Raw genomic sequence first — 25,861 nt, 5'->3', positions numbered from 1 at the left:
TACAGCCAAATACTAAGTAAACACTGCAGACAAGCTGAACCAAATGGAGTTGGTGTTAAGAATCTTTAGCCTACCTTGTTAGTCCTTATTTTGGATCCTTTCAAATTATTCCAATCTGCTGGAATAGCCTTGGTCTTACACTGTGTTTCTGAAATCTTACAGCTGCAGGTTTTTGGTTCGATCTTTCCATAAAAATAAAAAAACACACTTTTATTTTACCCTCTGTTTTTTCGTTGATTAAAAATGTTCAAACCTAATGTATTTATTTTCATTTCAGTTTGGAATTCACTTCTGATTGTGCCATTAAAGCTTAATAAGGGTGTTTTAGCTAACTGTGGATGTCTTTGTGGAGTAGGTTCTAACATGCAAACAGACTCTGGGTTAAAATATGCATCTGTCTTAGTGATGCTTTTGTGAAACCAACATGTGGCTTCTCCGTATTTTTGTGCAGAAAAGGTGGGAGAGGATATGTTGATCCCTATGAAAACTGTATATAGTCTACTTAAACATAAACAAAGTACTCTTTAAAAATAATCACTGATTTCCTGATTTATTTTCTATGTACACCACTTTGCTGAAGTATCCATATTTCCTTGAGCATTTCCACATTTTGATTTATCAATATAATCTTTAATTTTTTTTCAATTGGGGTCATCTGTATTTAGAGTTTCCATGTCATTAACATCTTAACCTTGTAGCTTTGCTAATCAAAACATTTAGATATTTTTATATTTTTGATTCTTCTTTTTAAAAAAAAAGAAAATGATCAAACTCAGTTTATTTGTAGAAAGTCTGACTGGGCCATTTAAGTTGTTCCAGCTGAAATGTAAATTCAGCAGGGTTTCCCTCTAGGATTGTCCTGAATTTAGCAGAAGAAAAAACATCCCACAGCATGATTCTGTCACTACCTTGTTTAGGCCTGCATATTGTATGTTCAGGATGATGTACCAGGAGTTAGATTTCATGTTTGGGATATAAAAAAAAAAGAAAAGAGCTTTACTATTGTTTTTTATGCAATCAAAAGATTTGGCTCCCCTTTATGTTGATCTATCATAGGAAAATCTGTTAAAGCCCACTGTAACTGCTGCCTGTAATGTTAGAAAATGTGGAAAAAATTCAAGCAGAATAAAAATGTATAATGTTAACCTTGCTTTTAAAAGTCTTTCAAATTAAATTTCAAACAAACTGTTTTAAGTTTGATTTTCTTTGAAATCCCTAACTTGAAGCCACATTGGTTGTTAAAAGCTTCTCATTTGAAAAATGAAAATACTTTTTGTTTCTTAAAACACAACAGGTCAAACTAAAATAATACAAAATTATTTTAGTTTGAAATATCAGAAACAATGATTTTTTTTAAATCTCCCTCTTGCGCCCATGAGATGTATATTTTAGTCCAGGTCTAATTTAGCTGTGATGGATAGCATTTGTTTACTTAGTAACTTACTGATGAAAAGTAGAGGCTTGTAAACAAAAACAGATCCTTTTTTATGCATCCACTCCCAGTAGAATGGGGAAAAACACTGTCTAATGATGTGCTTAGGGACTTAGAGTCCGTGTATGTGTGTGAGTGATTGCAGAAGTGTACAATTACGCCTAGCAAGCAGGAAAATAAATCTATTTGTGCATGTGTATTGGCATGTTTTAGATGCCATTGTAGAGATGTCACTAATCAGCATTTATCTCTTTGTACACATTAAAAGCACTGAACTGAAGTGTATCTGAAGTGTCACTTTGTTCGGCTTTCATCTCTTTTTTCCCAGCTTGGAGTTGATTGCTTTTATGCCTTTTTGTTGTTGTTTCGTTATAATATATGCAGATGATTTAATCTACAATGCATTAAAAGCTGCCATACATATTCCGAAGAGAAGAAATGACTCCAAAAAAGGGGGTATATACATATCATGTGTCTAAGAACCTAGCAATTAGGGAAGATGTAGCAGATAAAAAAAAACAATCATGATCACCCTGAGTCCATATCATCCTAATATGGAGACCTTTGTAGTGTCACAATATTAAATTTTCTAATGTAATGTGATATCTCTGTATATGTGACTCCAGCTGTGATCCAAAGTTTTTAAAATTCCACCGAAATTTAAATGGGGATTACATTAATAGATTGGTATAGACTTTAAAATCTGTAAAAACATATATTATGGATTTTTTTTGTTAACATGCTCAGATAGTATGGCTTAAATTAGAACAGAGAAGAAAACAGTGCAGGTTTTCCTTCCACTTAACTCTTAATCATGGTGTCTGAAAGCACCTAGTGTCCTTTTGCATGGCTTTCGTGGTTTACTTTTCAGGAAATCTTTTTTTTTTTTAACACTTGTGGTCAGAAAAATCTATTTACAATCACATCCCTTAAAATGATGATTCTAAAATTGATTTATGAGTGCTGATTTTCATTCACTCAGGCTTCCCCGGAACCTACCAAGCTACGCTTTCTGGGTGAGAGCGGTTGTTGACTGAAAGAAAAAGCTCCCTTAGACTGGAGGTTCTTTCAACATTTTACTTGTTTTTCCACTGTCTGTAACTTGTTTTTGATTGACTGCATGTGAACAACACTCACAGTTTTTTTTTTCAGGCTTTAAGTAGTTCGTAACAGCAGTATTTCACTTTTCTGAAATGCTGAGTGCTTCGTCAACTGCAAGCCAGAACCATCCAAATTAACCTAAATAAACCCTTGAAATAAATTGCAATGAGTGCAATGAATACATAATAAATAAATAAATCACACTTTTGAATGAACTTCTCAGTTATACCCTAGAACATTAAAATGCATCTGCATAATGAAGTGTTGTTTATCTGGGGCCGTGTTTACCAAATTCAAAGATCTAAGAATGAACTAATTTATTTAAATTATGTCCAAATGCATCATGCAGCATAATTACCAGTGGATTGAGAGAACCAAATTATCAGTGAGGGCTGGTTCCAGCTGTGAGCTGTGTTCTTTGCTGCTTCTTTCTAGGGATTTTCTTCAGGATATCTTAATCTGTGAAGTAGCAGGAGTCTTTGTGGGACGAGATTTGATTTGATCAATTCAAGTTTTTAAAGAAATTCCTCAGTTTCTTATCAAATCATTTAGTCCTGAGCTCTCAGGGAAGCATCCCACTACCTCCTCTATTTAGCACTAACCAACCCTAAGGTACAGATCTAAATTTGAAGCTCTGCTGCCCTCTGCAGGGTAGATTATATAAATCTCTTTGTTGTTTAGCAGTGTGGCGAGTGGAGACTGAACCAGGTACTTGCAACCTTCTCAGAGTACATGTGCACTGTTCTAACCACTACACCATCACTTCCCACTATCATAGATAAGATTATGCACTATAAATGAAAGCTGAATTTGTTTCAAAGCCATTGTAAACTTTTTGGGGTACTTTAGAGTTTTGTTTTTTAAGAAACAGAGTTATTTTGGCTCCCTTAATATGTTTATGAGATGTCCTCAGCATCCAAAAACTTCAGCAGTACCTCCTGGCTTGAGGACTCAACTCCATCCTGAAGAAAGATAACTGCCTGCAGGACCAGGACCCCTAAAGAACATGAAAAGAGAAAAAACACCTAAAGACAGCAATAACAGTGGTTACTTCAACCCCAACCCATTATAATTGGAGGTCCCAAAGCTGTCTTCATGTGAGCTCACAGCACCCAGACACTAAGCTTCACTTCAAGACTGAGTCATTGACCACACTGTCACCCCAACCAGCATGCCCATAACCCAAAGTACCTCATCCTCCAGAGTACCCCTTCCCCCCAAGGAGCCATTTTCTCCAGAGTGCCCAATCCCTTTCAGAGAGCTCCAATCTCGAAAAGTACCCCATCCAATCTGAGTACTCCATTTTCTAGGAGTGCCCCATACCCTAGATAGCCCCATCTCCCATGGCATTGCATCCTCCCAGAGTACCTCCTCTCCCATCGGGCCCTATACCTCCAGCATGCCCCATCCTCCCAGAGAGTTCCATTTCCCCAGAGCGACCCATCCAGCCAGAATGACCCATCTACCCAATAAAGCACCATGTCTCAAAGCGCCCAACCTCTTCACCTGGAGTGCCCCATTCCCTCACACAGAGGCCAATTTCCCAAACCGTTCCATTCCGGCAGAGAACCCCATTCCCCTAGAGTGCCCCATCTACCCCATAGAGTCCCATCTCTCAAAGTTCCCCTTCCCACCTAGAGAGCCCATGGGGTATCCAGTGGGCACCAGGAGGGCACAGGCCATTGCATGTTGGACCCCCAAGCTGGTGTGGTGAATCTGATATGAAATCTGAATGTGAATTGATGCAGCCACAGTCATGTGAAGAAATCTGAGACTCCATGAATATGGCACCAAATATAGCTATACTACCAGCATGGTCTCTGCCCACATTACAGGAGGGAAACATCACGCACAGCCAAAGTGGTTTAAATATCTGAGGATGAGCCAGACCAAGATACATAAAGAGGGAACTACAAATATCCTGGTAAGTAAATCTGTTAAGAAAAGTTAACTTTGGTTAAAGGAAAAAAAAAATCACAGAAGTCTAAGTAACCCTATAATGATTGTAATCATACTATTTGATACTATCAAGAATCGTTATAATATAATTGCGCTCACAGGTATCAAGGGATGTTCATCTCTTTTCCTCCCAGTTTTAGATATTTCCTTGTTTTCTCAAATGTTTTGGGATGAATTTAATTGGAATCATGTGTGTTAAATTGGGGACATTTAAACCTGCAGAAGATGGACCTTTTAGGTCTGACTTGGACATTTCTGAACATTACTGAACACGTATATCTAATAAAGTATAACTAATAAATTGTTTGTGACAGTAAATGTTTCTTTTTTTCATCAGAACCAGCCAGTAATCATATGGAAATAGAATAGCAAGAGAGAAAAGATATACAAATTTTGAGAAATTCTTAATTATTCTTACAGATGAAAGTACAACCGGAAATGGAGAATACTGTCAAAAAATGTCAAGATACTCCAATGCCCCCAGAGGGTCTGATCCCACCAGAGGGCCCCATTTAAAACAGCAGCATCATGCCGTCTTACTTGGCCAAGGGTCAAATATCCAGAGCACTCCCAATTTCAGAACTCCTTGCTGAGCAACACCAACAACTAATCAATGCCCAAGACCCAAATCCCCCATGCTGCAAACACTAGATAAAAACCCAGACAGTCAAAGCTATCCAGCCAGAGTGACCTTTCCAAACCATAGGGTGGTTCTAAGAAAAACGAGAAGGTAATGCAACATAAAAATACCACTAGACCCATCACACATACGTAAAGCCCAAACCCATGTCGTCTTCGCTATTGGGACCCCTAATCTTCTCCATTAGAGTTGTTAAATTTTATTATCTAAATGTAAGAAAATGTCTGTGAATTCATTAAAAAGTATATTTATCAATGAAAACCTAAACTAAATGAATCCCTTTTAACACTGCCAGGGCATTAATGGGAAAATCAACTGTACTTAAATAGTTTAACTTCAAACAAAAATGTTCTGTTTTAATATTTCATTATTCATTTTCACTCAAAATATGCATCACCTTCCAACAAATACCAGGCATGATCTTTCTGAAACACCTCTCCAATAATAGGATCTCCTTACAGCAAGACAATTCCCTGCTTAGCTAATCTTTATTTGTAACTTAGAATATTAAATGTGCTTTTTATTGGACTCTGGATTTCAAACCATGCTAAGAATAGTAGGACAATTCTATTATCTTCTTCTTTCTGCAAATGTTGGAACTAGAATAGCTTACTGGCAGGGCCCTTAACAACCAGCTAATTACATCTATTCAGTATTAAGGCCCGTTGCATGTGTATAAATGCCATACAATATATTACGTTAAGCTACACACCCTCTTTCCTATATATTACACTAAGCTACACACCCTCCTTCTTTTTATTCTCCCTCTCCACTACTACACTCCATGGGTATCTGCAGGATGGCCCAACATGTCGTCATACGTAAGAATAAAAGCTCTCTGGTTCATAAATGCTCGTAATGTTGTGTGTAATGGCCTGTAACTGTAAACCTAGTCCTTCTTTTAAGCACTCTACAAAAATAAAGTGGCTATATCAGTTTCACAGGAGATCTAATCATAGTGAGTGTGTAACAGCTCTGCCATCCAACCACGAAGCAGAGAGCTTTCCCATCAGAGGCGAGCAGTTAAAGGAAGAGTGTGTGTGAAAAATACACGAATTCATCAATTTTCTTCTTTAGTGCTTCATTCTTAATCATAATTAAATACCTCAGAATATGTTTAAATAAATGATTAGAATATCTATAATACCTTTTATTTTATTGTGTGCAGATGATACACAAAGGTAAACTTCTCTAACTTCTAAAGTGTGTTTGAGGAAAAATCTGAGGCCAAGACCATCTGTGAAAAAAACTTCAAGCTGAAATACAACCAGACCCTGCAACTTAACAACTGGCTAAAACAAACTATTAGAAATTCCAACCACAGTCTATCTGAGAATTTAAAAATAGAAAGTCCCAAGAACGTGATAGAGATGCTTTGGAGTGAGGCCCATCAAACGTCTTACTGCTGTGGCAAACTCTCCTCAGACTAATGTAAGATCAAATGGGCAAGGCTATTTCCTCAATGTAACACACACTGTTTACATCCTTTGTGTAATGGCAAAAAACAAAATCATATATATTTTTTTGTATGTACATTAATATTTGAATACTTTATCAACATGTGCATTAACATTTTTAAACGTGTGGCACATTAGACTCAACATATTCAAGCACATATTTTGATTTTTAACATTTAATTATTTGCCCTATTTTTTTTTACATGCTAAAATAAAAACCTAAAAGCAAACAATGTGAATCCATAGCACATCTAAGCCATTAGGGGGCCCCAAAAACCTTAAAGGGGTGATAGCATGCGAAACCGAGTTTCCATTGTCAAAGATGAATAAAGACAGTTCAGTGGGTGAAATGGAAGTAGAGAGAAGTTCAAACCCCATTTAGACCTCCTTTCTATGCAGGTCCAACAATTCCAAACACCATAAAACAGGCAAATCCAAACGAAGCCCCGAGTTGATGTAAACTCGGGGATGTTGCCTTATTTGGTTCTGGCCTGTTATTTTGTCACGCCCCGAAATGTACATACAGTCCAGCCCACTGGTTCACGGCCAAAATACATTAATAGAGGTAGATGTAAGACAGCAGTTTAGCTGTTTGGCCTACAGTTGGGTTTACTTGTACAAGAATTACAAAGCAAGCAAAATGAGCCCAAACCACGGGCGTAAATGCAGTGTTCCAGGCTGCACAGAGAAAGGGGAACATTTTCTTTTGTCTTTCAGAAGATCCCTTCAAAGTTTGATGCTCAGTTGTTCATTTGCTCTAAGTATTTTACCGATCATGGACAGTTCAAAGCAAGATTTTGAAAACTTCTTTTACTGAAACGAGTGGCTGTTCTGACTGTAAGACCATTACAACTGCAAGCTTTAAGTATGATTCTGTTGCTAAGCTGTTGATAGCAATACTAGCATATCTATGGTGACCGGATCTGGTACCGACCACCCCCACCATTTGAGGTGAATAATAAGACCACATTCACCTCTCCTACATCCTACATCAGATAAATCCTACATCAAACATGTCTGATCAGGTAAGTGTCAGATCTGAAATTTAACCTCACAACAACTTTTAAATTTAGTTAGCTCTGATGTTTAAGGGTATCTCAGACTGCTGTAAGCGATGCTCTCTTTGACATGACTTATTCAGGGATTAATCTGACCCTCTGATGGTACAAAGGCGAGCTTTTGAGAAGAGCAGCCTACACTGAGCAAGAAAAGTGCTGAATAATAACTTAAAATCTCATATATCTTAGATTAAGCTAATACTTGGGTCAAAAGTTACATAGTGGTGCTTTATTTTGAAGTCTTAATCATTATTATACATCACAAAATGGTCACATTCTCAGATAACAGCAATCAAACTTTTTTACCTTCCAGGTCTTAGATTAATACTTGCTAATAGAAGTATTTACAGCCCATGATATCTAAATTAAAAGTATAGTGAAAATCCTTTGGCTTCAAATTCCAATGGTATGATCTTGTCTTCTGGATCTCCTACCGGCCAGTCTTTATGACATGCTCAACTAATGCCAATGCAGGTGCTCTTACTGATTGTTGCACATTTCTAGTTTGTACGTATCCAGTTAGAAAAGGGAGATGTTGGAAGAAAGAAATGTAAACCAGAGTAATTCTTTCACACAATACCACAAGAGCAAGTAGGTAAGATGGACTTTCTCATGCGCAGTTATTCAAAGCTGATTTGGGCGCTTCTTACCTAAATTCCCAGAAGAAAAAACTTTCCCACCATACCTTTAATCAAATGTGGTTCTACATTTTTATAATATATACATTGATATTCAGTAATATTGTATGGATTTAGTCATTACTGATCTCCACATACATAGGAGACTCATGGATAACTTACGAAGTACATACCTTTTTCCATGTTTCACCAAAACACACAAATAATAGACCTGAATAGAGCATCTTGTAGGGGTAGCTAATGAAAGGTCCCTCAACTAGCTATAACCCTGATAATGCGTAGTCTACAACTGTTTATGTTTAAACGGTTGAACCAAAGCCACTATGTGAACAATGACAAACATTATTAAGCTTTTTGTCCAACTTAGGCTTTCTGAAATTATTCATTTTTTTTTCGATAAATGGGTGAATTAACTTGCCTCTTATAACAAAAATAACATAATGCTTATCTTTATGGTGGGTGAAGGGGCCAAAACACAAACACACACTAAAAGGTTCATGGTTAATAGTAAAATAAATAAAAAGAAAAGAAAATGCTACTTTTCTAGGTTTTATTTCTGTTGTTTACGTTTTGCTCTGGTAAATGCTGTGGTAACTATTCTCATCTCTTCTTCAACTGACCAATGGTTGGACTTTCTTTTTACCGTGACTTATGGCTGCTGTCCCCCTGAAGGCCGCAGCTAAAGTCTGTTTCAAACCCACCTTGACATTCTGTTACTAGGCTGCCATCCTCTGGGCGGAAATAAATGTCTCTCACAGGGAGATTGAGTTTTACGCTTGGCGCCTGCCAAGCAGTTTGTGCCACATCATAACAGCTTACTATTTAAAGGTGGGAATGCTCCGAGCCCCCCCTCTACCACCTGCTCCTGTTCATCTACCCCTCAGTGACAGACCCACAAGCTTCTGCCCCCTCTGTCTTTGCTCCTTATACTCCACCTTTGACGACTGGATCTGGATTTGTCTCTTCCCTCCTTACTTGTGGATTTCCATTCCGTTCGGGCCTTCACTCACTAACTTTTCCCAGCCTGTGGCCTGGCGATGGCGGAGGGCGTGCGTCCTGAGGATTACTGCGATGAGCCGGTGGAGGATGAGTTCGGAGAGATCATCAAATGTCGGTCTGGTAAGACATCAAAGCTTCCTGTGTGCATGTGTGGGTCGAGGAGTGTTGCTGACCCATATTCTGCTGACGGATATCAAAGGCTCTGATGCACTGATGCTGATCTTGCTCCAAGCTAGTGACAACAAAGTGGAGGTCACCCAGAACTTCATTAGCTTTGCATCGCCAGTTAATCCAAACCTATTGACTAGATGCAAAATCTAGTCAATAGCTTGGTTTTATTTTTGTGAACATTCAGGTCCATTTAGTAGATAGGCTGGCATTACTCTGCACATCATGTTCATCCCCCACCGTCGATTAAGATAGACTTGACATTTGTAGAAAGTGATTTATTATCAGATGACATTCATGCCTGATCGATGTGTTTATTTTACACTGTCTGAATATGAGATTGTCGATTAGCGACAGATAGAAATCAAGCAGGCCTGGAATATTTTAATGGATGGAAAGTAAAAAAATTCTTCATATTATGGTTGTTAAAGTTAGGTTTTTAACTTTGAGCTATAAATAGACAACTGTTATTATTTGGCTTCGTATAACTGGGAAAATAGCCAGGTTGTGAGCTCAGAGCTAAAAGAAACTCTAAAGGTACCGCCACTAAACTATATCTTATGATATCCTGAAGGAATGAGTGACTTTAGAAATGTTCTTATTTTGAGCTAAAACATAAGAAAGAAGAGCATTTTCTTGGTGTGACTAACATTAATAGACTACTTTGATAGAATGTTCTGAAATACTGTGTCAACCCTTAGAAATGTCTTTGTTTTTTTAGGTTTCTAAGATCATCAAACTGATTAGAGACAAACAAAAACATGAGATAATCTAAAAGGTGGTTTTAAATAGTAGTAAATAATCTTTTATTAAGGGCAATATAATCCTTTAAACTGAGCTATCCAATCAGTAAAACCACTTAAAGGTATAGTGGAGGACATTTTGCAAATTTTGATAAGACCTGCCCTTTCAGCTTTTTAAAAAATGCACACGCACAACCCTGTACCCGCTGCGGAGGTGCCTATTAAATGAGTGCAAGAGCGTGCACGAGGCCATTTCTCCTTGTGCACGCTCTGTTTAAAGGTCGCTGTTTGCATCGCTCATAAAAGCTTACTTTCCGAAAGAAGATTTGCATTTTTTCCCACTATGTCAGACTTAGTAAAAATGTGGATGAGCATGTTGGATGGTCTTATGTACACATATCACCAGAATGATTGACAATTAGGAGGACCACTTATTTTGATGATCCACCCAGAAAAAGAACATCCTCCACTATACCTTAAAATAGAGAAAGCAACTTACCGTTACACTATCTAAACAAATTGAAAACAGAAAGAAGTAATTCAGATCAATCTGTCTGGAAAGAGTGTTTTTATATTTAGTAAATTTTAAATTAAGCGCCTCTATCTACATAAACAGCGGAGATTAAATGAGGAAACATCCCCTGGAGTGTAAGGTCCGCCAAAATTACTCTAAAAGTGCATGGATGACTCATCCAAGAGGTCGCTACAGAATCAGCATCTAAAGCATTGAGCTTGATTTATGCTTGATGTGTCCGCTTGGCCAACATTTAGCTGCGTGCAGCATCGGTACAGACAGAAGTTCCGCACTGTGCAAGTGAGCAGCAGCTCTTACTGACGAGGGTTTGCAAATGTAAACATCTAGAGACATCCTGTGTTTTAGCCTAACTCCAGCTCCAACTCATCATAGAAAACAAAGCTGCTCTTTAGCTTGTAGCTACAGAACATAGCTGGTAAACAACCAGAGTATCCAGATCGTCAAAGCAAGTTGACTAGCGTTTGACCTAGTGTCCAAATTTCTGCGTTTTTAGCAATTTTGACACCCAGAATGCATTTCATGTAAATGGATCATTACTCAGCCATAAGAAGGACCTCAAAGGATTGCTGACCAAGAAGAACACAACCACATCTGGTGCAAAACTTGCTGTAATTCTGCCATATGGCTATCATTTCCCAACCACTTGGGTTAAAGAGGTCTACTACGATCCAAATCAGACCAGAGAGTCCACCTCTGGATGGCTGAGAAAAACATTTATGATGTGACCCAGTCAAATGGCATGACCTTAAGCAGGTCGGTCCTGCTCCAAAATCCTTTAACAGGCAACAGCTCTGCAAAGAAGAGTGGACCAAATCCTGTACAGTAAATTTAGTGTTTTTTTTATCATTTTAAAAACTACATTGTATTCTACACAGCTTTGAAAATCGAAGACATCCATGAAAACAGCAGGGAAAACGGAGCTGCATTTTAAATTTTATCCACTTAGATGCAAAGTCTCACTGGGTGATATAGAAAGGTCGAGAAACAATGATGTTAACAAACTGGTGAGACAGAATGTTGGTGAGGTGTCATTCTAGCATATTGTCTGCTCAAATACACTCTGAATGAGTAAATTAAATCTCTTCTCATGTCCTCCTGACTCGCACGCACTTTCTTCTGTGTCCGTTGCTTGCCCGCTACCCTACGGTGCAGCTGGTGGGTCAACTCCAGCTGGAAATAGCATTCAGCTGGCCCTGACAGACGACTGCTGAGTGGTGTCAGATTGCCTGGTGAGGAGGGTCGCGCTCTTGTCTGCTTCTCTGTCTATTACTTTTGTTGCTTTGGATTTTCTTCCATCCAGTCTTATAGTTTCTTTTTCACAAACTTCTCTGAGGTTCTGTCTTTACAACTGCATCAGGCGATTCTTCTTTACTTGCCTTACTTCCTGCCCTAACCTGTTCTATTTCTTTTTTTTACTCCCTCCCCTACTCCTTTATCTCAGTTTGACAGTCTCCTACCACCCATGTCGTTGCCACTGTATGGCTGGACTTTCTGTTGTGAGCTAAATCTGGCCTTCTATCTTTGTGCCGTAGGCCTCACTGGAGATACTTTACATACTGTCTGGAATACTGTCCCGTATCAACACATCCAGAGGCTACACACTGGGAATGTACAGCCTTTTTTTTCACATACCCTAACTTTAATCTGTCATATTTGTAAGAGAGTAAAACATTTTTGCCAGGATGAGCTTCCTTAAAATTCTGGAAAATGAGGAGCATCACCATGTTCTAAGGTCCTTCCACTGGTTCTACCTTTAAAATGTAGGTTTTTAAAAGGAGGTTTCAAAAATGTTCACCCTTTGACCCACAGAATGGTAGCAGTAATTCATGACAAAAATTATTTCTACAAAACCCAGTAACCTTCGATGTTATACCATTACAAGTGACATCAACAACCAAGGCGCACATTTAGATCCTTCAGCAATTTAACATATGTTTTTATTTTTTTGTTTAACTTCTGTTGTGGATCTTAAGACCCTACAGTATGATGGTTGATCAAATAACCAAGGTGGGGCCCACCCCCCAACTTTGACAATCAGGGTGTTGATCTATAAATCACTGATTGGCTTTGCAAGGAATATATTACAAACCTCTTGTCAGTGGATGGACCACCCAGACCTCTTAGGTCTAATGGCTGTAATCTACTCTACAGACCCAGAATCAAACATGGAGAAGCAGTTCTCAGTTCTTATGCTCCAATAATCTGGAAGGAACTCCCGGGAAACTGTAAAAGTTGATTTAATTCAACATTAAAAGTGTATTTTTTTACAGTGACCTCTAAAAATGCTATCTAAACATCATAAAGGTTGTTAGTTAGTTGGGGAGTGGCTGCCTAGTAGTTAGGGCATTGTGCTTGGATCCCAGAGGTTCTGAGTTCAAGCCCCACTCCCACATCCTACACTCTGGGTCCCTGAGCAAGACCCTGGAGACAGTGTTATTACAATAAAGTTGAATTCTGTTCCATTCTATTTCAGCTTTCCTTTTATTTTTATGTATTTAATATATTTTTTAAATTATTGATTATGAAATAATAGTTGGTGACATCATTTCTAAAAAACTGTTATTTTGGAGTACCTCTTGATTGGAAAAAAAAATCCTAATTGAATACTTCCTCCTATGGAGGAAAAACATCCCCACTTCATGATGCTGCCACCACCGTGTTTTCCCAAGCGGGGAAGGTGCATTCAGAGTGTGCTGTTGGATTAGCATGTAGGCTAGAAAATTAAATGTTTTCCTTATTCACACCACCACTTTTCAATGGGGGGCCAAAGTAATGAACTAGTAGTTATTTTACTTAAATAATTCCTATCCATTCCCCTCTGCTTTGATATTCTGAAATACTCTTTGTTAGTTTATCAAATAAAATCCCAATGAAATACATAAAAATAAAAAAAGTTATGTTGTTTTATTTAACTTGTCCAGTAGAGCCATTTTCTGGCCTACCGTACAGAGTAGCTGGTTAATTACATATGTGAGGGCAGCTTTGCTCCACAGAAAGGCCATCCACATGAGGTATTCATTAAATATGATGAATATGAACCTGTGTTTATAGACCTTCAGCTTTTTTTAGCTGGAGGCAGCAGAGCACCAGAGTCACAGAGCCCTGAGGCCAAAGAGTCACAGAGAGAGACGTAAAGTACCGAACCCCCTACCTAACCCCACTGCCACATCCTCCAGGGTAGATCAAGCCTCAACTGAACAGTGTGGTCTAAATTGTTAAAGGCAGCTGGAACTCTCCCTCTTTGTGATTCACATTATTCTCATTCATTTGGTTTGTAATTGAAAAACAACAAAAAAGGATGACAACATTTCAAAGCACATAACAATAATAAATGATGAATCCTCATGGGAATTTATAACCATGTTTGAGTCCATATGCTATGTTTGTGCTACCAAAAAAATATAATGTCATCAAGTTATTTTCAAACGTGTGAGAATTACATTTGTGCCCCTTCTGCTCAGCAGTGATTTTGGGCTTTTAAACCCACTCACATAGTTTATTTTTATGTTTTTTTAATTAATGAATCATGAACCTTGATGTTAACTGCAACAAGCAAGGACGATACAGCCTCGGATGTTGTCGTTGCCTCCTGTTGATGCACTCGTAGAGTCCTTTTTAGTATGGTGAAATCTCCTTGGAGGGCTCAATAGCACAATTAGGTATAAAGACAATTCAAAGTGCTATACATCAATTAAAGAATAAAAGAGAAGAAAAATAAAAGTATAATAAAAGCAAGTAGAGATTAAAACATGGTAGTAATAAAAAAAAAAACCAAGTAATTGCTAGTGTTGTAGTCAAGACCACACCAACCAAGATCAAGGAGTTTCAAGAAAAGGCTAAACCCTTTAGAGGCTGTCCTCGGTCTCGGCCTCTAAAGGTCTTGGCCTTGTTTTGAGTCCTGGTCGTCCTTGGTCTTGGTTGGTGTACTCTTGAATACAACACTAATAATAGCAATAGAAAGGATGTAACTGTTAAAGATAGGCTCTCTGTGTCTACACCTTGGAGCGTTCTCTCTCCGGTTCTTTTTCCTTAAAAGAGATCACTCAGGACAAACTCTTTAAATAACACCTCTTAATTTATTTGTATTGAATAACCATGAGACATGACAACAGATTGAGGTACAGATAGATCAGATCAGAGAAGTTGCTTAGATTTTACAGAAGGCAGCTGCTTACCTCTGGGCTCACCTCTCAGGAAGTGGCGCTGATTAACAGTTAAAAAGGCATTTTATATATCTCCAGTCTGCCACAACATCACATCATCACGTTAGCAGATGAGTAGACATCCATGGCTCCAGCTTTACACATATTACATCTTTGCCACATACAGAATGAAGATTATAACCACATATCCAGACAGAGGAACTGTCTTAATTAGATAAACTATGGTGGGAAAAATCAGTTCTGACATGCAACAGGCAGCTAATGTTAAGGTGTAATAAACTCACACAACATCAATGATAATTATCCTAACAATTCCTTACCAAACTGATAGACAAGAATGACTTTTACTTATCTCTTCCTTTAAAATGTATTTATTTTAGTACACAGTGTCTTGCTTGTTGATATTTAATACCTACATGTTGTAGGACAGTTTCTACAGGTCTGTCAGTGATTTAATTGTTGTGTTGTGGCAAATTCTATATACACACTTTGATATTTGCATATGAGGATCTGAATTTTTTTGTAAGTAAAAAAAAACAAACAAAAAAAGCAAATAAAAATTGCATGAGTGAGCTAAACCTGACTCTGGTTTTCATTTTGGCTAAATCTGGGTGGGAACTTGGCTCTGGTCAAATGTCCAACAGATTAGCATTGATTTTAAAGAGGAGAGGATTTTCTGAATTTATCAGATTTAATAAATCTTTACCTGTGTGTCAGTTTTCTACATCCGATTACATCTATTACAATTCAACCTAGTGGTTTTTCTTTAAACAAGTAGAAATTATGGAAGTTTGAATGAATAAAACCATTAAGTCGAAGCCTAAGTTATTGGAGATTTAACCAAGTGAAAAAATAAACAACCATACATCATGTTGAGCTATAAGTTGACAGGGTAGCAGATGTACAGTGAACCTTCCTGTTGTTTGAGTAGAAGTGAGGCTAAACCTTAAAATGAAACAAAGCAATAAGTAATTTTTCAAGCCTGAGTGAGGAACACCCTTCGGGAAATCCAATTTTGAGGTTGGCAGGCCGCTTGATGTAGGAACCGAGCTTAAAGGAATGAAACTGTAACCAAAAGGCAATGCTGGGATTAATTGGGAACAGAACCCATGGAGCTTAACATCTAAAATGAATCAGAGCTCACAGGTAAAGAACTTTTTATATATATATATATATATATATATATATATATATATATATATATATATATATATATATATATATATATATATATATATATATATATATATCAAGGATATAATTAAGGTTCAGGCATTTTTGATTGTGTTAAAATTCTGCCAAGTGCTTCCAAGATTGTACTAATGTGATAATTTGCTGTTTCTTTGGACAAAACATTTTTTTTTTCATTATTATAAATTGGTATCCTAATTTAAAAAAGAGGGATCTTGCAGAAATTTATATTTGAGCAACAAATGACAAAATGAAATTCCTTTAATATTACCAAGGTAATAGAGGTTCATGCCAGAAAATGTGTAAGAGTTACAGAAGAAGTGCAGTGCTGCCCCTTCCCCACCTGTTTCTGTACGCTGTTGATCTTTTGCGTTTTTTCCCTTGAATTTTAAACAAACCCAGTGATATTTTACCTGTTTATTCCTTGTCTCCTGTTCATCGAGTAAACAGCCCCACATTTCAACTGAGCTCTGGTTCCCTGGGAGAATTCAGCTTTTATATTTGTAATGGCTCTGAACCCAAGGGATATTACCTCCATCTTTGAAATTAAATTCCATTTTAAACCCTGGGAATCTTAATTTATTTACTTCAAATTAGAATTGAGGAGATTTCTTATGTGATTTAGATCTTATTGTGAAATCATTGGTTTTAATCTAATATTGGCAGGATAATTACCATTCAGGGACTGCTAAGCAGGTTATGATTTGAACATAATGTCCCTCACCTTTTAAAAACCTGATGAAATAAAAAATAGGTTTGCAATGTTTTGATAGGTGAAGAGGAACTTTTATACGTATCTCTGAGTTGATTGTTGACCATTAAATGCTGTTTTCAACACAAGAAAGAAAAGCCCCTTAACTTTGTTACAATTTAGCTAAAGAAGTTAGCTGTCAGATGTTAGCCTCATTTTTTAAATTGAGAGAAATATGCATTTATGTTTGTCTTCCTCATAAATAAATAAGCTAAGTTGGTAAAAAGTATATAACTGACTAATATGTGGTTGAGGACACTTGTGTTTAAACAAGAATTTAAATGTTTTAGCAACAATACTAATGCTAATATTTGGAGCTAGCTTGAGCTGCTTAGAGGCACAGAAATCTACAAAGATGGAGAGTAACAATAAAGTAACTACTGGTAGACTCAGTTTGTAAAGCTTATCAGCAAAAAACAAAACCTAAAAAGAAATTTTAAGACTTAGGTAAATGTTGCCAGTATTCAAGATGTCTAAATATATATGGCTTTTTATGAAAATGGTTAATTGGCATCTTGTTTTATAGGTTTTGTAACTATGTATGGCTTTAATAAAACATCTTTTCTATTTTTGAAATTAAGTAAAAGCCTATTTTTAGATTAGTTTTAAATTTTTTGGGGGGAAAATTAATTTTGTAATAATGTAATAATTTATTATTCTGTTTCTAAACGGATTTTTTTGCAGCTGTTTTGTACTTCTCTTAGATTTACTTAATGATCTCTTAATGAAAAAAAAAAACTGTTTGCTTCCAGAAACTAATTTTTATTCCTGTACACATCAGACTTCCATCTGGATTTCATAATTTTAGCAAAATGGGCCTTTAGTTCAGCCAAAATATTTCAATAATTTGCTTCTTGGAGCTTTTAAACTCTGTTTGGCAGTTTGTTTGCTTAGGCTTATTTTAAAGAAGGGTTATGTACTTAAAAAAATAAAAATAAAACTTGGATGTTTAAAAAAAAGGCCAATAAATTTAATTTTGTTAAAAAAAAGTTAGATGAACATTTTCTTTTTAGCAAAACTCTAATTAATTAACTAACCAGCTAACATCCTGCCTGAAAAGTAATTTCTTTATTGGTTAAAAAGGCAAAAGTATTGCTGAAACTGCCAGAAATTGCCAATAGTCGATAAAGAAAGAGAGTGTGGGGAACAAATCCATATAGTAATAGTAATTAGTTAAATAAACTGAAGTTATATTACCTTTTAATGTTGGAATTTAACCAAAATGATAGATTACATTAAGCAAATAAAAAAATGGCTGATTCAGATGTTAAACTTGTATAATATCTGCGCAAAAATATTTAGTTTAATTACCCCAAAGAAAGTGTTTGCCAGTTGTTATGTCACACCCATTGTGTTAATATTATATTTGGATGTCAAAAATTCTGAATGACTAACTTTGCCTGAGAAACAGGCTGTTTTGAGTAATAGTTCTAGCCAGGAGATGGCAGCAGAGGCTCCTGCTGGCTGGGAAACCTTCCTCAGAGACCTGAAGGGCTGGCAATAGAAATGAGTGCGTGGGAACCTATAGTGTCCTTAGGAGAGTTGAGTCTGGCTCTAAATGAAAGAAAGACAGGTTTGGTTGATCCAGATGGAGAGCAAGAGAGGGGACAGAGGGGGAAAAACTCTAAATGATAAAGGAGGTGGAGAAAAAGAAAACAGCTGTTGATTTCCTCAGGGAAAAGAAGGATGGTGGCAAAAAGGAGTAGTGGGTTGTGGGTAGCAGTTGATATGAAGGCTGGAATGGAGGGTTCGCCGTATGTTCTGACCCACATGGAGTTTTTGGGTCATTATAGACCAGAAGAGGAAGAGTAGGAAACTGTCAGGAAAGAACTGGTAATGAGTCTGACAGCTGAGGATCCCAGGGGATCTCCTTCCATAATCATTAGACACACACAAGCCTGTGCATATAAAATGGAAGGAAAAGTTTTGGATTATGCTAGAGATTCTCCCCGAATCAGTTTGCACCCCATTCTAATGTAAGTAGGCTGACAGCTCCCTGCAAGGTCTTCGACAATCAGTCGGGATAGAAGAGGAAGTCATGCTGGGAACAAGTCAGCAAAAAACGATCGTGCAAATCATTGAAGCAGTAAGCCTCTATGATCTCTGCTAGTCTCATGTAGTCGGCGTGGCAGCCTTTGAGCTCATCAATCTGGGCTGTTCTGGTGTTAAATACCTGCCTGTTATGAAGAGGGAATCGTTAGTTCATTAAAACTGACGGCAAACAGTTGGGATCGGGGTAGGCTTCAGAATCCTCACTGATTCTGAGGTACTTTAGTAATATTTATGAATTTTATGGAAGTGGGGATCAAAAGTTGAGGCTGAACTTTAAAACGTGTTACCCTTAACCAAAATGTTTCAGCTAGTGTTTTAATAAGGGTATAGATAAACCGACAAAACCTATAATCTGATTTCATCTATAGATTAATGGCATATCAGTGCACTAGACAACAGGTGGCTTTAAAAGAAGAGACGCCTAATGTGACATTAGATCGTTCCTACCCCATGTTCATTTTCTGATTTAGAGATTGTTTGATTTTTGGAAAAGCAACCTGTACCCATCGTTAAGCACGGAGGAAGATCTGTTATACTGTGGGATTTTCTCTTCCAAAAAATACTGGAAATCTTCTTACATGGCATCACGAATAAGTTAAAATACCAGGACGTTATAAGTAGAATTATGGCAGGGTATTTCACATCTTTAAGCAGAATATTGTTTAATAAATCAAATTTGATTTATGAAATATATAAAATGTTGGTGTCACATACTCAGGGACAATCAAAAAACAAATATATGGTGAACATATTTATGTTGTTACTCAACTTGGTTGATTGCGGAGTCAAGTTTCAGAAACTTAGTTGCAAAGCAAGTTGAATTTCATTCCTTTTTCACTTGCTGTTTGTAAGGAATTTGTGAATCTATATTGATTCATTGACGTTTAAAATGTTGCATTGTCTCTGTTTTCATATCTTAGATCAAAATAATCCGAATCATTGTTAATGTCTGGCCTTTTTCCACAATTACATCCATGCAATTTATATTTAATGAGACATGCAAGAACTCAAGCTAACAGTGAAGTTAGCATTTGTCAATCTTCAGGCCTTTTTGTTTCTTATAAAATGCATCATTGGCGTAAACCACTTTCAATTGAGGGACAAGATGTTTGTTCATTTAAAAAAAAAAAGGAGTGGGCCCATAACAAATCCTTGTGGTATGCCAAGAATCTTTACAGTTAGGAATGGTGATTAACATTTTGGCTGCCAGTTACTAGAAACTTAGCATTTTCCCATCACGCTTATCCCTGATGGGGTCCCGAGGGATGCTGGTGCCTATCTCCAACTGTCAATGGGTGAGAGGCGGGGTACACCCTGGACAGGTCGCCAGTCCATCGCAGGGCAACATTCAGACACACACACCTGTGGAGAATTTAGAGAAGCCATTTAAGCTAACAGTCATGTTTTTGGACTGTGGAGGAAACTGGAGTACCCAGAGAGAACTCATGCATGCACAAGGAGAACATGCACTGCAAAAACTGTAAATCTAGTTTCTAATTTAGTAAAGTTTTCTTAAAATAGGAGCATTTTTTCTTGAATTCAGCAGTTAAGTGAGACAGATTGAAAATTGCAGAGTAAATATACTAATGCCAGTGGCAGATAATCTTATTTACCAACTAAAATTTCAAATTAAGATTAAATACACTTAATTTAAGACATTCTTACTCATTTTCAGAATGTTTTTGCAGTGTGCAAACTCCATGCAAAAAGACCCGGGCCGGGAATCAAACCTGGAACCTTCTTGCTGCAAGACGTTGTGCAACCCAACTTCGCATTTTTACTAGCCTCAATTTTGTTATCGGTATGTTTGTGGTATGATAAAGTTGACTTGAACTAGATTTCCAACCTTTCTAAATGTAAAACCCCAAAATTCTCAACCTGCTTTGTGGTGTTTTCTTTTTCTTTGGCTTTTCCTCCTTTGTTTCATTGTCAGACTTTCTTTCCTTCTGCTCTAGAAGTTTTCTGACATTGCCACCATGTTCTCCACATCGACCACTCCTCTAAAGTGGCATTGTTCACGAACGAACCAATGCCCTAAACCTCAATAAAATAACTGCTTGACTAATTTTAGTATTTGATTGTGTCAAACGCCATCTTAGTTTATGTATTTCTGTTGAAAGTTGAATGACTTGCTTGACAACCAATTCTTCATTATCTTAGGAACTGCATTAATGAAGCTAAAAACCTGATAACAGCTTTTTATCCTATTTTTGTGATTGTTGGGATAAAACAATCACTACCATGAGTCTGGAAAAGCGTTAAAAATAATTAGTAAAGCAGTTATTTGTGCTTTTACAGATGTCTTGTAATTCTTCAGAAATGTTACAATGAAATCAAATGTGTTTTTGCATGTATCCCCCCCGCAGCAACACCGCTCTGTATACTAGTGACTGAGTTACCACAAACTCATTAGCAGTTATTAACATCCTTTCCTGTGAAAGAGAGCGGTAGGAAGCCTCAATATGGTTCCACCTCTGCCTCAGGGGTTTATATAAATGATATACAATTGAGAGACAGCATATATGCATAAAGAGGGGACATGTCTAATTTAAAAGATTGATAATACCTCCCATCTGCATTCAGCTCCAATCTCTCTACCTTAAGTGCCTCCTGCAAACATTTAAACCGAAATCCGCAGTCATATTGGGTTTCAAATGCCTCCCTCTCTCCTGAGAGAAACTCTGCACCTGCTTTAGAAATGCAGATGTGCTAGCACTCCAAAAAAAACCGCTTCATTTCTTCACGCCGGTGAATTCAGTTTTCTAAAGTAACAGCATGTCTCTATCTATAGAGATTAGCATTGAAAAACTGCATTTTATGAAACTGGCCCTGGTCTTTGTCTCTGTCAGTAGGAGGGAAACAGACTGTCTCTGTGTGGAAACAGCCTCTCTCAAGGTTCTTCCACTGCAGCTTATTTCAGTCTAAACTTTAAACCTAACACAGTTTAAGAAAAAATGTTCCTTACAGTTCATAAGAAACCAGGTCTTCAGGATGAAACCCTAGGGATATTTACATTTAAATAAGAAAACAAAAAAATTGAATCAAACATCAGTGCGTTAGTGTTGCTCCTATAACACACCAGGCGAGAGTATTCACTAAACTAAGCAGGGGTGCTTGTTAAAGTATTCATTTAACTAATCACAAAAACCTAGCTGCAGAGAAACCCCACAGAGACGAAACGCAGGAAATCATCCCCCTGTAAGGTATTTAGAGAAGAGGCCCAGAAGTTGTTCAGGGTTTCCGCGGGTCATTAAAAATAATTAAAAGTCATTAAATTATAATTTTTTTAAATTAAGGCCTTAATTGACATTAAAATTCATTAAATGTGTTTATTGTGGCATTTAAAATGCTTTATTTAAAAAAAATTTATATAAAAACAATTTCGTCAGACATACTATATCACGATATATTTGCGTGGAACTGCTTCCGGTAAATCGCAAAGCTGTATGTTCAGAAAAGAAGCTTGAGTCGGAGAAAAAGCTAGAGAATGGAGGGGAAAAAAAGCAAATTTCAACAGAAGTGTTTGGAAAACGAGGAACATGGCTGCAGCCTGTGGAAGGGTACCTGTTGGTGGCATTAAAATTATTTCTAAGAGCATTAAAAGAGCAATAAAAAGCATTAAATATGAGTTATTCATTCCTGTATAAACTCTGTTGTTAATTAACAAAAATAAAAAATTTTATTTTTTTATATGCTTTTAGTAATTTATATATTATTAGTGCGAAAGCATTTTTATAATACGAAACAATCACAACTTTTAAAAAGCAAATTTTTGCTCATTTTTTTTATGTGCAAAAGTTTAATCTACAATGGGATTTTTCTGACTTTCTGAAAAATAAAAAAACTTAAATATATAATTGCATGTTTTTTACTGTTATTATTAATCTTTCACTCTTTCCTTGCTTAAAAACAGGATCTAATCCAAAAAGCTGAGCTACTAACCTAACTAACCTTTCTGAAAACTGCTCTAATTAAATCCCATATAATTTAATTATATATATTTTTTTTTGCAAATACCGGCAAGAGTTTCTGAAATACAGGGTTATGTTCTGGAAAATCTTTTAGGATTTCTGTGACACCAAGTAACAATTGGGACAAAAAATATAAAAGTACCTTTGTTAATTTTTTTTATAAATGAGGAAAACACTTGGGCTGCTCAGTGGAGCAGTGGGTAGCACTGCTGCCTTGCAGCAAGAAGGTTCTGGGTTTGATTCCCAGCCTGGGGTCTTTCTGCATGGAGTTTGCATGTTCTCCCTGAGCATGTGTGGGTTCTCTCTGGGTACTCTGGCTTCCTTCCACAGTCCAAAAATGTGACTGTTAGGTTAATTGGCTTCTCTGTGATGGACTGGCAACCTGTGTAACCTGCCTTTTGCCCTTTGACAGCTGGAGATAGGCACCAGCGACCCCACTTGGGATTAAGTGTGTTTGAAAATTGATGGATGGATGGAAAACACTTTATTGCTCTTTTGTTCGATTTTTCTTTAACCTACTTGTGCAAAATCTTTGAAACGTTTCGCATGAAATCTTGAATTACTGAAATGAGATCCTTTAAGGAAATATCACAGGATCCTTCAAACATGTCTCCGTTCCAAACGGGGCATAAAAACATAGAAATGTGTGCTTGGAACTGACAAAAGTCATTGTTGTTATTTGAGAGAAAATGTATTCTACTGCAGCTGAAATAAATGTAAATATAGATTAATTTTGTGAGTCTTTCATAGTGATCTCTATAGTCAGCACTTAGGATAAGGTTAGTTGGAACTGACTACAGAGCATGGGTAGAAGCATTTTAGAAACACCTCTATGTAAATGTGGGACTACATGAAAGCAATTCTATCAGCACAGTCAACCATCTTTTTTAAACCCTTTGATTTCCTTTTTTTTTATTGAAAGTTGCCCAGAAGCATGCAATTTTCCTGCACTCCTTCTTTTCAGATTTTTACTACCTCATCTTTTTTTTCTCACTATTTTTTTCTGCGGTTTTCTCTAAAGGACCTTGGCTTACACACTTCGTTCATTGTTTGACATCTAGAAAGACACACAAAAAGCAACACTGACTTTTTCCACAGCTCTCTCCTTGCTCGTTCTGTCTATTTCTTTATAAAAGTCAAATGCCACAGTCAGCAATGTTCTTCTCTTTTTGGCTCACTGAGGTAGCTTTAGAAACTCATAATTAAAAGCGTTGAGATGGCCTTAAGAATGCAGATAAAAGAAGTTAGTGGGGAAAAAATATAGAGACTTAAATGTGGTAAGTAAATGTGATTGGGACCAATGGGAATGACAGGTTCAATGGCCTACCTAAGGGTAGAACTACCTTATACTGGAAGAAAATGGAGCTACAAGAAGTTACAGTAGTGTTTGCAGTAAACAATGCCTGGATAAAGTCTTGCTAACCCTTTTTCACATGCATATTCTGAATTGGATATGCATGGGGAAGGTCTAGTGGTTGAGTTGTGCAAACCCAATACGAATACATTAATTCCCAACAAAGAGAAAAAATACTGCAAAGACAAAAATGAGACTAACACACCAAACCTATGTGAAGGAAAATGGCAAGGGACAGATGTTACATGCAAAGAAAGTAGAGTGATGCAAACATAAAACCTGCTGAAAACACACAAAAATTAAAAGTAGCGAAATAACTGCAATTTAGAAAAAAGTAGCTGAACACAATGATATTCCTCTACACCACTAGGGGGAGATAATCACCAAAACACACCAGACCATAGATATTGATATCAATTCCACTTATTATTAACATAAATAGGATGCCATCCAGAAAGCATTTAGAGGGAAATAAAAAATGTAAGCTTTATCAGTACATGCATCTTTTTTAAACACGCTGGCTGTGTCCAAATGTGCGTCTATGTGGGGGTTACATCATTTTGTAGGGGTGTCTGAATGTGAATGAAAAAGTAGTGCACTGAAAATTTCCCATAATGCACCTAAAAAAGTAGTGTGCATCTGTGATCACTTGACGAGCTGATGCAACCACGAATAGGTCGCAAGAGCTTTCTTCATAAACATCATGGGATTTTTTTCCGGAGGCGAGAGAGAAAACCGCTCGTTATTTAAACACTCCAAGTACACAGATTCTGTTATCACTGAAATATCTGCGCTTTCCGGTGGGTGATCAGCCTTGGATCATCGGTCTCTCCCTCTCCACCCGAATCGCTATTGTCAATACTTTAAAGGATTTCTAAAGCCTGTTTCGCTATTTTTCTGTATAGCCAAAAAGTTCTAGGTAGAATGTTGGTTGCTAGACAACGGTACCGAATTTACAATGCAATTAATAGAGCTGTCAAAGGGACGGTTGTGGGATTTCAAAGTAAAATTAACTATATTTATTTTTTGCTTTTTTATTTTAGTAAAAAAAAACATATATAGAAACAGGAAAAGTCAGTTAACATGACCAACTAATTAATGTAAATAAAGTTCTTCAGAGTTCTAGTGTTAACTAAGAGCACTGAAATGTCTACTATATAGTCCCTGCCCTATATAGGGATATATATGGAAGTAAATTGTTACCATATTTCAAATGAAAAAGCATTTTCAGAAATGCTTTTTCATTTTAGGAATGTGGCTGCATTGTTTGACTCATAAATGAAATTAGTAATCAATAATCCTGTTTGCATTTTCATTTTCTTCTTAACTAACTCATCTTTTTACCAAATTAAAATGAAAAAGAAAAAGACATTTGAGATTTATTTTTCAAAATGTACCCCAGCAAATACATACCAAAATTCAATTTGAAATATAAAATTTGAAAATGAGAAAGCATTTCTAGAAATGCTTTTTCATTTTAAGAATGTGGCTGCATTATTTGACTCATACCCGGTAAATTAAATTAGTAATCAATCATCCTATTTGCATTTTCTTCTTTAAGACTGCACATTTTATGCCATATTCAAAGAGAAAACACAATGCAGACGTGCACAGCGCCCCCTACAGAACAAGATGGGTAGCCCGGTCAG

The 25,861-nt window shown here is 36.9% G+C and overlaps 1 protein-coding gene across 12 annotated transcripts in view; it reads left to right on the top strand.

The window, feature by feature from the left end:
* The first annotated feature begins 9,179 nt into the window (after positions 1–9,179).
* dmd (dystrophin) overlaps positions 9,180–25,861 on the top strand; it is a 400,034-nt gene continuing 383,352 nt past the window's right edge. For 9 of the 12 annotated variants that reach the window (XM_038282143.1, XM_038282134.1, XM_038282144.1 and 6 more), the window contains exon 1: positions 9,181–9,404. In XM_038282143.1, the coding sequence (XP_038138071.1) occupies positions 9,323–9,404 (82 nt within the window). In that variant the 5' untranslated portion in view covers positions 9,181–9,322. Of the gene's footprint in view, positions 9,405–25,861 lie in introns of all 12 variants that reach the window. The other 3 variants (XM_038282140.1, XM_038282135.1, XM_038282138.1) reach the window with 2 other exon arrangements.

This window comes from Cyprinodon tularosa, unplaced genomic scaffold (genome assembly GCF_016077235.1).
Source record: "Cyprinodon tularosa strain WSP-4 unplaced genomic scaffold, ASM1607723v1 ctg18, whole genome shotgun sequence".
In the NCBI taxonomy this organism is placed as follows: Eukaryota; Metazoa; Chordata; class Actinopteri; order Cyprinodontiformes; family Cyprinodontidae; genus Cyprinodon; species Cyprinodon tularosa.
The sequence above is the reverse complement of the archived record's forward strand: the minus strand, read 5'-3'. Positions and strand labels throughout refer to the sequence as shown.